This window comes from Prunus mume, linkage group LG2 (genome assembly GCF_029339155.1).
Source record: "Prunus mume cultivar Tortuosa linkage group LG2, ASM2933915v1, whole genome shotgun sequence".
Classification (NCBI taxonomy): Eukaryota; Viridiplantae; Streptophyta; class Magnoliopsida; order Rosales; family Rosaceae; genus Prunus; species Prunus mume.
The window spans coordinates 18,173,748-18,189,238 of record NC_142699.1 but is presented as its reverse complement, the minus strand read 5'-3'; the positions used below and the strand labels follow the sequence as shown (position 1 = coordinate 18,189,238).

General features: G+C 37.1%; 2 protein-coding genes across 3 annotated transcripts; both read right to left on the bottom strand.

Moving 5' to 3' along the window:
- Positions 1 to 283: 283 nt before the first annotated feature.
- On the bottom strand, positions 284 to 4,910 carry LOC103341471 (ubiquitin receptor RAD23c-like). 2 transcript variants are annotated; one of them, XM_008244997.3, is made up of 12 exons: positions 4,712 to 4,910; positions 4,049 to 4,210; positions 3,312 to 3,365; positions 2,788 to 2,867; positions 2,644 to 2,691; positions 2,325 to 2,502; positions 1,941 to 2,093; positions 1,796 to 1,864; positions 1,614 to 1,661; positions 1,431 to 1,540; positions 1,240 to 1,312; positions 284 to 606 (listed from the first exon to the last, which is right to left on the bottom strand). In XM_008244997.3, the coding sequence occupies exons 1-12, from the start codon at positions 4,775 to 4,777 to the stop codon at positions 490 to 492; spliced, it is 1,158 nt and encodes a 385-aa protein (XP_008243219.1). In that variant the 5' UTR covers positions 4,778 to 4,910; the 3' UTR covers positions 284 to 489. The 2 variants fall into 2 exon arrangements, with proteins under 2 accessions (XP_008243219.1, XP_088902722.1); XM_089046596.1 differs by having other exon boundaries at positions 4,049 to 4,510; positions 4,712 to 4,823.
- Positions 4,911 to 14,007: 9,097 nt separating this feature from the next.
- Positions 14,008 to 14,936, bottom strand: LOC103341472 (uncharacterized). The gene has a single exon (XM_008244998.3). It carries the CDS (start codon positions 14,858 to 14,860, stop codon positions 14,261 to 14,263), a length of 600 nt encoding a protein of 199 aa, XP_008243220.2. The 5' UTR covers positions 14,861 to 14,936; the 3' UTR covers positions 14,008 to 14,260.
- Between the last annotated feature and the right edge of the window lie 555 nt (positions 14,937 to 15,491).

The window sequence follows — 15,491 nt, the reverse complement described above, 5'->3', positions numbered from 1 at the left end:
AGGTGGAGAAAGCCAGCCCACCACCAACAGGCAAGTCCTTTGTCCATATCAAAATATGTATCTTCTCCTTCATCCAGATCAATGATTGTTGCTCTACTTCAATCCCTATGCTTCCAGACAATAGCGTCGTGATAAAAATGACAAGGAAAAGATGTATGACTTTCACCCCAATCATGACGAGAAATTGTGCTAGTTAAAAACTTATTCATATTCACAACATAAGAAATCGACCGAAAATAAAAATAAAAATCAATTGCATGTACCTGAGAAATGAAAGATTGGATTTGGGAAGAAGAAAGTTCTCACTTGACATTTCTAGTAAACTATAGACAATCCACATAATCCAGACTCCAAACTTAAAAAGGCTAAATGTGAAAAAAAATAAAATTGCAATAAAATTCAAAAGAAAGCCATGAGAAGAGGGTTTTTTATATTCTTTTTTTTTCTTTTTTTATTTAACAGGGGGCTGGACGGCTGATATTCCATAGATTATTCCTCAAATTCATGCATGTGGTCTAAGAGGTAGTTGGCAGCCAACTCTTCGTTCTTGTTGCAGGCAAAGAAAACCTCCAATACAATTGCTCGATCAAATCCCATTGCTTCAAGCTGGCAAGGATAAACATATCATCAACAAGAAAGCAAATTGTCCGCTCAAAGAACAACAGGAATAAATCATTGATATTTAGAACTCTTACAACCACTGACACCACAAGTCCCTTACGAAAAAAGTGGATAAAAAATAGCCAAAATAAGCAAACTAAAACTTCTAAGGTCCAATACACACAACTCCTTGAGAGGTAATAAGTTGTTAGCAAGAATTAAAACACATATGTAATGCAAACGTGCAAAGCATAACACTGATACCATAACCATAAAGCTAAATCAGTTCATGAAAATCATTGTTTTAAATCAGTAATGATTGGACCAAAACTGAAGACTTTCAAACCCTCGAGACTAATGATTGGACATTCATCAAGTTTTTCTAGATCTCTCCCTTCCCTCTTATTTTTCAGATACTTCCAAGCGTATTTGGTTAAATGGAAATCACAAATAAACTTTTTCACTCAATGAATTTTTAATAAATTCTGTTCAATTAGTGATTAGGCAGTGTTTCCTGTTTTCATCTTAAAAGTATTCTTCAAATCAAGTTCAAATTTGTTATTTCACATGATTTAAGCTACATTTCATGTGCATTGCATGTATTAAATATAGTGTTTATATAAAAAAGGGAGAACTTACACGTTCTATAGCTTCACGCTCCTCAGGAGTAACACTTATTGACTGCGGCACTGCTGCATCGCCCAATATGTTCCTGAAACAAAGTGACAAATGAGCAAGATAAACATACATAATCATGTAAATACACATAACCAACAACAAACCCCAAAGACTAAAAGAGTACATAAAAGGTAAGATAGTAAACTCCTTACCCTTCTCCACCTTCCACAGGTTCATTAATCAGGCGAAGGAAGTCAGCCTGATGCTGTTGAATTAGCCTCATAAGATTAGGATTTTGTTTCCCTAACTCTTGAAGCATAGGCTGTAACAAAAATAGAAGAATTATCGCCAAAAGAACAGGATGACTAACCAACATTTGGGTTGGGAAGAAGTACCTGCAATATTTGTGGATTAGCCTGCACCATAGCTCGCAAGGCTTGGAACTGAGACAAACAACACCAAATCGACAGTTAAAAAAACCACAATGTTCAAATGTGGGTTCATTCATACATGAATGCACACACACATGCACATGCAAACATATAGATAGAGAGAGGGAGAGAGGGAGATAAATGACCTGTTGGCTGTCACGAAGAAAATCAAGATTGCCTGCAGCACCAGCACCAGCACCCACATTCGGAAGGCCCTGTTTCCATAAAGGCATGCGTATCACTGAAAAATTCTTCCACCATAATTAATTCCAGATTCGGCATGATGAGTACCTGTGGAAAAAGGTTTAAAGGATTGGCATTAGGTCCGCTTGGTGGAGTGGCTGCTGGTTGTGCGGATTGCGGAGGTTGTGCTGGAAGGTTTGCAACTTCCCCACTCACAGGAATACGGGCTGCAGGTGGAACTTCAGGTTGCTCAGGGATACCCTTCAAGAAATACCAAATTGGAATCAAAAGGAAAACACAATAATAATCAAAGAGCAGGGATAACCATTGCTTTTTGGTTCTGAAAATCACTACTCTTATCAACTTCTTTTTTCTACAATACTACTCAATATTGTAACCATTGTTGAAAATTTGACAGAGAATCATGATGTATAAGATATATAACTAGAGCAGAGCAACTTCTGAATTTTTCATAATAATATCTCCACTTACAGAGTAAAGATAGTCAATAGCTCTCGCTGGGTTGTTGAAAGCAGCACGAAGAGCACGTACAACAGTATCCCTGTCCCAAGTACCTCCACCCATATCCAGAATTTGCTGAATCGTTCCCTCCAAGTTAGTTCCTGCTACCAGATCAGATGCTGCTTGGCCGTAGGGATCAGATTCTACCCTGCTTCAACAATTACAAAGAATTGTCTTAGGAAACAAAAGAATATATAAAGCCAATGAAGAACTTAATGAGGAAGCGTTGCGGGGCATTGGCTACAGATTTCAAACTGAAAGCATCACCGGAAGGAACAAAATTACTCACTCTGTGGTAGCTGAAGAGACAGGAGCAGGTGTGGTAACAGAAGCAGGCCTGAGAAATCAAGAAAAATTAGAAATACAATTTGTATAATGAAAGATGAATATCATACTTCTGGTACAACTAAAGCTTATACAAAACAAGACTCACGGTGCTGAGGTTGGTATTGGAGCCTGAGGTGCTGTTAATGTCGCAGTTGGAGCAGCAGAAGGTGCACTTGGCTGTGGTGCCTGCACATAAAAACAACACTCAGTAACTACACTCACAGCCCAACATAAAACAAAAGGAAAGCTTTAGTTCGTCCACAGACATGCATGCAAATATATCTGGGTTATTGAGCTTGTTTACTTCACTAAGTCTGTGTAAAGGTTTTTCTCTTTTTATAATCCCATGCTCATAATTTTTCTTCTAAAGTCAAACAAGCAAATCAAAGTATATACACGGACCAACTCTACATTTAACAGTATCTCAGCGCTAATGAAACTAATATATAACAGAAGTAATCCAATTTGTATTGAATGAAAAACTAATTATAAAGATAAATTGTGAAGAATAGAAATTAACAGAAGACTATAGATGAATCCCAACAATTTGAACCAAAGCAAGTGGTAACATCCATGCACCTCCCACAGAGAAAACAAATCACTGAAAAAACAATGAAAAAAATGTCTTACCTTAGTTGTAGTCGCAGTTGATGCACCTGAACCTTCACCAGACGAGCTCTTACTCTAGCATTTTTAGGTATATAAAGTAAGTCAAAACAACTTGTCATCATTCTAAACCAACAAGGAATTGAAGATTTAGCAACATTATCTGGTGGGAGAAGGAATTTCAACACTACAAATAGTTGGCACAAATCAGATGCGAACCAAATAGGGCAATCAAAACAATATCACCAACTTCAAGTAAAACAAATTGTATGTTAGGGAATGACAGGAGGTGGGCTCAAACCAGACGTGAATAAACAGGGAAATCACAATACAAGAATAAGACATTAGCACCAAATAGAAATTTCAAAAGTAGTGAATGCCATATAATAAATTCCGTTTCCATGATGGTTGTTTAGCAAGACATTAGCTATAACACAAGCATAATTACTGTCACCACTGTATTATTTATTACTTCCAAGCTCACCTACTGTGACTACTTTATCAAGAATTCAATTCAACATGGTTTATAAGCTCACTGGTGCCAGTTTGAATTCTCATTTGTAACCTCTATATTCTTGATTTGATCCCTCTTTCCTAAAGCTAAAACTATGTTCCGACATAATCCAAAACAAGTACATGATACATACATGATGTTTCCTACAAATCTAGGTCAAGTGTTATTTTAAAAAGGTAGATTTAGACCATTATTATTAAATGGAAAACGTAGCACTCTAAAGCATCGAATACAAAAATAAAAATACCTTTGTCAACATTATCACAACAAAGCTGTTTTCAGCAACTTTGTTTTCATCCAATGTTGTGCTATCTTTAAGTACTTTTCCTTGATGAATGAGCATCTGTTGTGAAGCAGGATATACATCTGAACCTTGACTAGTTTCTATCTGTTTCTTCACATCAGCAACCTGGAAAGAGTAGTGGTTAGTCATCGATAATGTAATTTAGACAAAGTAGTCAGTAATTATAGCAAAGTAAATTTATAAGCACACCGAACTACAATTCCTGCATCTAGAAAGCTGAATGTACTCTATAATTAAGCAAAGTCAGCCATTCCGTAGAACTTGAAAATTGCGATAAACACATAAACGAAAGAAAAAAAAAGGAACAAGTAATTTAACAAGGAAAGCGTAAATTCCCAGACTCCAATTCCACCATAAACCAAAAATACTCAACGTGTTAGAAGCAAAAACCTAAGTCCAATTGACCTACAAAAGCCAAAAACATAAAAACCTGTTAAAGCTTGCACATTAAGTCTTTACCAAATTGCGAAACAAACAGAAATTCGAGACCAAAACCCTAGAAAACACTCCAATTACGATCATAATGCGCGATTGAAAATTTAATAAAAAAAATAACACGAAATTTAAAAAATTTAAATATTTGAATTCAGAACGATTGAGGCTAACCGTGTCCTCAGGCTTCACTTCGACGTCAAAGTGAGTGCCCTTGAGAGTCTTGACAAAAATCTTCATCTTCTGCTAGGCGGAGAATCGCCGTCCCTACAGTCTCGAAGCCTGTGATCTGCTGAGAGGGTTTAAAAGAAAGAAACCGAATGCGCAAGTAAAGTGAAGCAAGAAAAGGAAAAATTAGCCCCAAATTTGCTGGCTTATATACGAGGGATAACGGCTCTCAATAGATACGCGCTACAGGGAGAAGGCGAGAAACACACGGTGAAAAATGCGTTGGGTTTAAGTAAGATGAGCGGTTCAGATGGCAGCATGTAGTTTGTATTGGTTATGGGAGCGCGTGGTTTGTGTTGGTGACGGGTGAATATGGCGAGCTTGATTTTTGTGTATCACAATAACAGTTTTGGATGAGATCATACCAACTCATCAGAACTCCGAAGCGAGTTTGGGCGAGGTAGTATAAGGATGTTGCATTCTCTTCTATTGTTCTAAAAAAAAAATTATTCACGTTTCTTCACGCGTGGTAATAATTTCATGTGACATTGCATAATTAGTTAAAGATAACAAAATAATATTATTTCCTTACATGTAAGTTCTTATCTTGATAAGGACTCTTTGTGATTGAGTCCTACATCTCGACGTGTGAAATTGGTACTTAGGTGACAAGGGATAAATTTAAATGTTATTCAAACAGACACAACAATATTCACACACTTTCAGAACTTGACCAAAGATAATTATGACTGGTCAACAACTAGTCATGAAAGCAATAACCAAGAACACACATACATAGCATAACTAACTGTAACTGCAAACCTAGAAGTTACTAGTGATAACCTAGGCAATAAGAAGTACCCGTCAATTTAAGCATCTCATGTGCTAACAACAACTATGGTGAAAGTATGTGAAAACATTATAATCAAATAAACAACAAATGACAAATAATAATGACTAGTCAACCGCAAAACACAAACCCAGAAACGCATAACATCAAACAATGATTAGTCAGCTGTTAAGAACACATACCTAAAAAATAACACATCTGCAAACTAGAAATTGTTCACTCAGAAACCCACCATTGGGAAAAATTGGAGGTTATCAACTGATTAGGCAATCCACTAAGTAAAGAAGATTCTTACAAAGAAACATAAGCCAGCTCAAGAAATCCTAGATCTATTCAGGAAGATGAGATATACCTCCTTTGTGCAATTTTCTTCTCTAACTTAGCAAAGCTAGCAGCTTAGTCCTTCATGGAAATGACAGCTCATTCTTCAACTCGTTCATCTCATGGCACCAACTAGCCAGCTCAAACGCGAACATAAACCAACAATTTCGATTCAAGGAAAAAATGACCAATTTCTTCAAGAAACCATACTCTTCTAGAAACCAATCTTGAATATGACCTAAATGTATATGAGAAGTGTTTGTTCTAGCTAGATGCATATTTCATATTTCAAAAGCAGTTTTCAAAAAATTAATTTAGAGAACTCATAGATGAAAGTGGTGGTTTTCTCTTGAGGAATAAGAAGAATAAAAAGTTAGTAAGAACCTTTTCAAAAATTTCCCTCAAAAGTGACTGCTGTCAAATGATCATTTGGCTTTTACCCAAAAAATCATGGGTCAAAATGGTACACATATTAGCTGAGAAAATTCGTAGAATATGACAAAAAGGTTTGGTAGGATCCAGCTAGAAAACTTACTAATGTAGAAGATGACTAGTCATACGAAAACATGATGACTAGTCCTACGAAAATAGGATGACTAGTCATAATCTTAAGAAATCTAATGAATGCAATATGATGCAATGCACAAATTACCTTTACCAATATGATTGATTTTCCATAAGATAGCAGCCATGAAAGAATGCTTTAAAAAAAAACTATTCTTAATCTAAACTTGAACTTGGTAATTATAATGTATGTCCTATTATAATATTGTCAAAGGAAGCCCAAAAAAAAACTTAAAAAACCATAAACTTAACAATGTGGACCCTTCCAGGACCCCAACTATTATTTTGACGTTTTGGTACCTTATTCCAAACAAGGTAAAGGCCACATGTATAATTAGGGGTGGGTGCGGTCTAGTTCGGTTCAATTTTCTCATCGAATTGTAATTGTAATTGAAAATTACATACAGTCTGTTTCAATTTGACTTTTATTTGAAAAATATATATATAAGAATTGAACCAAACTTGACATATGCAGTCTCGGATCAATTTCTAGTGTGGAATGAACTAAATATGAGGATGTGAAGAAGAAAGAAATAGGAAAAATGAGAAATAGATCAGATAAGAGTGAAAGAGGTAGAAGAGATAAGGAGGATGAGAAATACAATGAAATACATGAAAAATAGAGTAAGATGGTAAGCGCAACAATAACGGGTATGGTTCACCTAAAAGAAAAAGAAGTGGGGCTAGAGTTGTTATTTAGTTGGGTATAAATTGGAAATAAGACATTTAGTTATTAATTGGGCTAAAATATATAGATATTACATGGTGTTACTAATGTGCTTGATTTGAATATTGATTAGTCTTACTGGTAATTTTTAATATAAATGAATAACTAAACTGAACATAATTAGTCTGATTCGATTTAGATCAGTTTTTTCAAGACAAGAACCTAGACTGGAATCAATCCAAAACGGTTTGTTTCGTTTTTTGAGTCTAGGTTGACTTTTTCTGTCAATTTGGTTTTTTTCCCATTCTTTTACTTGGTTTATAGGTTCTGTAGTGGCTTTTTTGTTCCAACAGCTAAAAATATGTTTGGGCTGCTATAAAGAACAAATGGGTGGAGTTGCCCTTGTGTCTGAGTCCAAGAATCAAGTTCCAAGAGTGCTTCGAAAGGTTCGTGGATCCTTAGGAAGCACTTTAGTTTCATTCACCAACAAAACCAACATTTGCTTACAAATAAATATTTTGGTTTGGCTTGAGAAGCTTGTGACATGGGAGCTGAGCATTCATGAGTTTAGCATTAGAGAGAGAGAACTTGAATTTCCTATGAGAAATAGAAGTTCAAAGCAAGAAGAGAGAGAATTTTGGGAGGATTTGTTGAAAGAAGATAGGAAAATATGAGGGTAGAGGAATGGGTGCTTGAGCAAATTTTCTAATTGCTTAACGAAAGTTTCGTCACATTCTTGGGTGTTTTGCTAGAAGAGAAGATGGAAAGAAATTGAAGAGCTTGAAATTGAAGGGTTCCAATAGTGAGGGGAGATGCTTGCTCTCTCTGGATGTTGTTATCTGCTGGGTAGGAAATGCCCTATTTTATAAGCACTGGAAGCTTCTTCTTCCCTAGCTAGTTCTTCCCAAATCTGCCAAGTCTCCCTCTCCATTCCTCTTCTCTTCCTTTGATTCATCCTCATTTTGTAAAATCCCCCTAATCCAAACACAGAGACAAGATTTTTGGGAGCTATAGAGTCTTCCATCAACTGTCTTTGTAGCAATCTCCTATCTTTGGCAACACTCTCTCATTTTTTCCTACCTTATTTAATGGCAATAGTTGGTATGGGAAAGAAGTGGGTAAAGGTATTGGTCTGAAGGGTGTTTTACTCCCAGCAGCATGCACAAAATATCCTTCAGTTTTACAGATGGTCTAGCTTGGATTTAGCTTTGGGCATGTGTTAGAGGCTTCCTGAGATATTTTCTAAGTTGTTGGGCCACTTCCTAAGGTGATGGGCCACTTTTCTCTCTTCATACTGTTCACCCATTTTTTGTTTACTCATGTAATGGAAGGGTAAAGTTCCTCCTTGAAAACCATTGACTGGTCAACAAGTCAACTTTTTTTAGTGTGCGAGCATGCCACTGCTAGCAATAAAAATTCTAGCAGACTTCTTAAAAATAGATAACTTGTGCCCTAAGTTACTGATTTCTAAACAAGCGATTGTGAATTTGGATGAGGAATATCTCCCAAGTAAGTTATTTTCCTGCCTTAGACTGGTGAGGACTTCATAATTTTTCACAGTACAATGTTGGTAGTTCTAGCCATAATAAATAGTAAGAAAATGAATTTCAGGTGACTTTTACAAAGCGCTACAATAAAAAATCAACTCTAAAAAGACAAAAGAAGGTGGACTTCCATTTACCTTAAATAGAAGCTTCGATGAAATTTGGTGAGTATGCTGCACTGGATGGATTATTCCCAACTTCAATTGTTAAGCCGATAAATCGATACCAAAGTTTGAGTTTGGCAGAGTTTTAATCTATTTCGAGCCATGTAAGGCTTTTTGAATGGGCAAAATTGCGGCCTCTTCAATCTGAAATGGGAGAAATGGTTATCTTAAGGATTACTTGAATTGGAACTGCACTATAATATATGTTCCTTGATCAGAGCTCTCCATAAATTTGTTGAGGTTTTCATATTTGTAAACACCCAGACTCTGCTTGATTTGGCTTTTGCTGAACCAAATTTGTAATAAGAGAAATCTCGTTTTGAATGACTTTTCTCTATGTCTGAAAATTGAAAGTTTTGACTTGTAGCTGGCTTCTTTCTTATGGCTCAATGAGCTTGTGGTTGCTTCAGTTTGTTTGAAGGTTCTTTGGGATCAAGTGATCATTTTGATTTTTTGTCTTTGATTGATTTTGTTTTGTTTACCATCTCTTATATTTATAAGAAATGTTTCGGCGTAGGGTTTCTAATTCTTTTAATAATGGGTGGTAAAAATTCTCAAAAGATCTCTCATTTTTAAATGCAAAAGAAAAGGGTTCTATCAATTCTGGCAAATAAGCCCTCAATAGTCAGTTCCTAAGGCAATCACTTCCTTGTTTTCTTGAAGAAAAACCTAACATTTCTTCCAATTTTAACTGCTCCTTGTAAGAGTTTAGAACTGTGATGGTTAGTTTTGATTGTCTATTTAAACAACTCCCTGCTTCCCACTTATCTATTTGAGATTGTAGTTTGCTTATCTCTTGGAAAGATCACCTGCTCCGATGCAAAATTGTATAAAAAAGGATGATGATCTTTTAGCCCCAGAGTTTCAGAGAAGTCTTTCTTCTAATGACATGCTTTCATTTAATTCCCAATCAACTCTCTTGTGATAGTTGAAATTGTTGACTTTTCTAAGTCAGGTAGTCACGTGGGTTCTGATAATATGCTTTCCAAAAAGATCTACTGACCTTGCACTCTGGGTTTTGAGATCAGTTGTGAGCAGAAGTGGGCCCAATCCAATTTTTCTTTTAATTTTTTATTGATCTGCTTCAGCCCGGTGGTTGATTGCCTTTTAATCTTGACATTTTTACAACTCTATCATTTTTGTAAAGACATAGGCCTTCTGATCTGGTTTTGGGCTTTCTCTATTTTTTTAAATCAAAGCCCAGTCCTCTCTCTTTCCTGTTTTGTGGGCTTTTGTGAGAAGTGGGCTGGTGCGTGGACCTCTTTTTTGGTCCAAACACATACTTACCCATATATTTTGGCTCAAGAAATAGGCTCGAGTTTTGGGGCTCCCAAGCAGCTCAAAACTTCCATTTCTTACCTCATCAATGAGTCTCGTGAATGCTCGTAACCATACATACCACAACTCGCTCAACAAGCCCCGGGCATTTGCGTGGTTTAAGCCTACTTAAGCTTATAGCGTGCCTAGGTGAAAAATAAGGGTTTTTCGCTTGACATTGCATGTTGTTTGGCGTGCTCGTGCTCGAGTTTTATCGTATTATAAAGGGCTATGGTCAAGTCAAAATGATGTTTGATAGGATAATAAGCATAGGTTCATAGAGCCGATACATTTTACAGGTTCGTTACAACTCTCTTCATGACGGGTTATATATTTGCTTAGCATGGCACGTGGACCATAACTCGTGTGAGCGCGTACGACGAACTCTCGCATATCCAAATCAGGTTTCTTCTCAGTAAGGTATCATACTAGGCAGAGAATATATTTGAGCCAAACCTTGAATTTTTTGGGCCTCAACAGGTTCAAATGTCTACCTCTAATATTAGTCACATTCTCCTCAAACAAATTTAATAAGCTTATTTATAGCATTAATATATATCTAGAACAAATTTAGTCATCTCACTTTGTTAATCTCTTTAATAAAATTTATGTGTAATTCGTCTCCAACTAAAAATAAAGTTATCTTCACTAAAGCACCGATGAGATCAACGACCACATACTATATTAAATGAATTCATGATACATGGAGAAAAAGAAAAGAGAGATTGGAGAATGTATGGAATGTACGGGTGAGATGGGCCTAACTCGCTCGTTTGCCACCTTGTTTTTCATATTTTTCCCATTTATTCAGTTCTTGACTAAAAAGAAACTTATATTTTTCCTACTTATTTAGTCCTTTACGATTGGAGTATTATTGTCAGATAGCTCATGAGAAAATATATTACAATTTTTATATCCAAAGATATTTGTACGGTATTTTGCACAAAGCTTTTGGGCCTAGAGACAACTCTAAAAGAAATGGGCTCATAGCTCTCAGGCTTACATTTGGGCCAACATTTTCATATGAATCGACTTGTGGGCCAATTGGGTCGAAGAAGCTATCGTTAGGCCTTATATACATGCCCATATTGGGCTATTGGTTCTTAAGTGAGGTCGTAAGAGATAGGACTTCACCTAATGGCCATATATAAGGTCCTCACTATAGAATTCTTGGGATTTTCTATGGATATCGATCCCGTATGATGTAAAAGACAACCCATAAGCCACAACTACTTTGACTTTATTAGCATGATTGACTTAGACATTCGTTTTTTCTTTATAGTTTTTTTTATGGATCCAGATCTTCTACTCTGATTTTCTCTGTCATGCTCTGCTTTACTTTTGTTCTCCATATACCACCTGATTTTCTCTATCATGATCCTAAAACAAAAATTCAATTTACTCCTAATTAAAAAAGGAAAAAAAAACCCAAACAATGGGATAATTAACGTCCAAAAGCTTTTTTTTTCCCTCCTCCTCCTTTTTCGGAGAAAAAAAGAGAATATGATGGAAGTGAAGAAGAAGAAGAAGAAAAAAGCTTTTGGACGTTAACTATCCCGTTAGTTGGGTGTTAGGGTTTTTTTTTTCTTTTTAATTAGGAGTAAATTGGGTTTGTATTAGGATGATATGCCAACTTTTAAATCCATTAGATTAAATTTTAATCAGGTGATGTCTGGAGAATAAAAGAAAAGCAAATCATAGCAAAGAAAATCAGAGCAGAGGATCATGATCCTTCTTTTATACAAAGCGATATTCAGGGAGATGAACATAGTCCTAATATGTTAACTATTTGAACTACAAATTTCTTATCGAAAATACCGTGTATTACTATTAGACAAGAAATTGCAATATCAAAACTTTTTGAAAGTTGGAATGATGGAATTTTTCATAGGCTCAATTGCTACAGTGCACCTTGAAACATTGGTCAATTCTCACTTTACTCCCTGAAAGTTAAAGTGATCCACTTTGCCCTATTGACCAAGGTTTGATGTTCTACAGTGCCCCTTACCACCAATTCTATCCAAAAATCTGTTAAATTTGATGACGTGGCAGGGGTGTTATAGTAATTTTGTGCACCTAAGTTCCTTGCTTCACACAATCACACAAACCCCTAAGAGTACAGTGTTTACCTTAGGCGCATTCATGAATTTAATCACAAGAAGCAAAATTCATATTAGGCATGGCGTATACCCTAACATGCATCAAATTACTTAACCAAAAACCTATATGGTAGCTAAGCATCAAGAGCATTAGTTAAGAAAATAAGCACAGTGATTAATTTCAACGACATGAAAATTCTAATAGCATGACATGACTAAGCTTTGAATAATTAGAAAAAGGTTACATTGTGTCTTAGTAAAAGAAAATCAGTTACTCATAATCATGGTAACAAAGCAAAAATAAAACATGGAGAAAGAGATAAGAAAAACCCTTAGAGTTTAGAGGCACGGTGGCTCTTCATGGATAAAAAAATTAATAAAAAATTAATTACTTTAAAAAATTAAAACACAAACATAAAATTTGAAACTTGAAAAAATTGATCTATCTCTCTCTCTCTCTCTCTCTCTCTCTCACTAACCTTCCTGATACACAGTGATCTGACCAACACCATACCCCAAGAACCATTTTCCCAAAATAGTTTACAAGATTGCAAGTTGAGAGAATATCAACAGCGAAGAGATTATCATGTCAATAGTCACCACATTAAAAAATACAAATGCATGTACTAAGAACAACTGTAGCAAACACATTTCAATATATACATGAATATACCAAAGAGGGGCTCCTTGCTATTTTTTTGGGAATAACAAAAATGTTGTTTCCAAAATAACTCTATTCTTCTAGATGGAGATAATTGGCAGCCACACACACACACATCTAGAAGATAATTGGCGCGCGCGCACACACACACACACACACTCTCTCTCTCTCTCTCTCTCTTCGTTGTTTTGGGATGAGAGGCATAAAACTTGAAAGTTGATTAATGGATATGGGGGTTGGGGTTATGTGGGAGTGGGGTAGAAAAAACAGAGAGAGGGTTGTTGTTTTGATTTTTGCTGAGGGGTGGGTTTTGGGTTCTGCCCGGGAGAGTGGTTTTACCGTGGGAGGGGGGGCGATGGGTTTTGGACTCTGCTTAGAGAGGGTGGGTTGCAGGTTGAGGGTGGTGGAGGAATAGGTTCTGGTTCTGCGGAGGAGGGATGGGTTGCGGGTGGGGGTTACGGCTTTCCAAGTTCTGCATAGGGAGAAGGGTGGGTTGTAGGTTGGGGGGAGTTTTGGGTTTCTGGTGCGTGGGGGTTTACAAGGACAGAGAAGGAAGGGGAGGACTTGGTGCGATTAGGGGAGAAGGGATGGGTTGGGTTTTTGCTTTTTTGTTTGCCCTTTCTAAAATCTATTTTATTTTCAATTTTATGTTTATATTTTAATTTTTTTAAGTGATTAAAAAACCTAAGTGCACAAAATTACTAAAATACCTCTGCCACGTCATCGAACTTAACGAACTTTTGAATGAAGTTAACGAAAAGGGCAATGTAGAACATCAAACATTGGTCAAAAGGGAAACGTGGGTCACTTTAACTTTCAGATTGTAAAATAAGAATTGACTAGACTAATGTTTCAGGAAGCACTGTAGCACTTAAGCCTTTTTCATATGTGGAATGATGAAAATTTTCATCTTTACAATAAAATTGAAGCCAAAAAATCATGCCCTCATACTGCAAACATCTGAATTATTTAGGTTGCACAAAATATTTTGCTCCGGATTCCACATATTTTCCCAATACTTTTGATACATAATTATGGAACCAAATAAATCTGGATAACTTCTTTCGCAAGAATAGATTCCCTCGAGGGGTTCATTATGAATATTATGACCGCTATTAAAAAAGCGAACCATTCTTTTCTTCTTCATTTTTCTTTTCTTTTTGGCGCGAATCAATTTCCTTGCGACCTGTGACATATACGCATCTTTCATACGAGCCTAGTCCTACAGTCCTCCTAATGTCTTTTCCCTTTTCAGTATGCTAATCAATTTCCCTAAAATGTCTTTAAAAAAAATTAAAGAAACTAATTTACAAATCGGTGCAGTATCATATATTCCGTCCGACATAAACTTTCCCGTTTCGTTTCGTACTACTGCGCCGGTAGTGTTTCGAAACGCCACGAAAAATCAGTGTAATCAGACGAATCAAAGTAGACGTCGGAATTCCCAAACAGTCCATCGAACGCCACGTAGTCGGTACTACTGTCATGAACATGGCCTCCTAACTCGAACGAGTCGTAACTCGGAGGGTGGTCGTCGAATCGCCAAAACTCGTCGATTCCGGACGAGTCAGACGAAACTCGGACCAACTCGGTCTCTCTGCCTTCTGCCAGCACTTCGCTAAAGTTCTCCGACGGAGGGAGACCCAGCTCATCATCTGAGGCTCCTAGAAGGTAACCAAGGTCCGGATTGGACTCGCCGGAATCTGACGTCAGATCGACCACCGGTACCGGAGCCGACGGCGTGGCCGGCGACGGACGAGGCGACGTCGGACATGAAGTGGTGGATCCAATCTCTTCCTCGAAGCTTTTCATGACCGAGTCGAGGTCCTGAGTGGCCGCGTCGGGTTCCGAGTCGTCGAGGAAACCCAGTAGGTCTTCTCTGAGTCGCTTAACCTCGGCCGAGTCATGCTCCGAGTCGTCCGAGTTGTCTCGGATCCGCTTCTTACCATTTGAGGTGTGGTCCTCCATAACATATACCAATCGCAAATTAAAGGAGTGTTTTGAAGATTTGAACGTGAGAATGTGGTGGTGGTGGCAAAGTGAGGAGAGAAGCATTATATAGGGGGACAATGTAAAGAGAGAGAGTAGAGAGAGAAAGAGAGAGTGTGTGTAATGATGTGACGCGGGCGCGTGGGATCGAATACTTAGTCCATCACGGACTCCTTGCCCAATCTTTTTCAATTTTTTCCCTTTTTATTTATTTGCTTCTTTTTGGGTGGTTTCTTTTTCCAGATTTGTTTTCTATTAATTGGAATGAATTCCGGGCTCAAGTCCGGTCAGTTGTGGGACCAACTCGTCCTAGTCAATCACGGCGTTATTTGTTTATTTATCTTTTTCTTGGGTTTTTTATTTTATTTTTGGCTCGGGTCGGCTTGATTCGGCTGACTAAATTGTAAAGCATTTTATGGTTTGAGTTGTTGGGTGATGGGTGGGAGAACGAGAATGAAATTATTATGGGAGTTTGAGGGTATTATGGTAAATTAAGTTGGCTTTTAAAGAATGAGAATAAATGGATCGGGTTGGGTTGGGTTTGATTAAGGTGGAGTTGGATTTTGGATTTGACGGGGCGGTGAGCTTGACTTTATCGAAAAGAGACTGG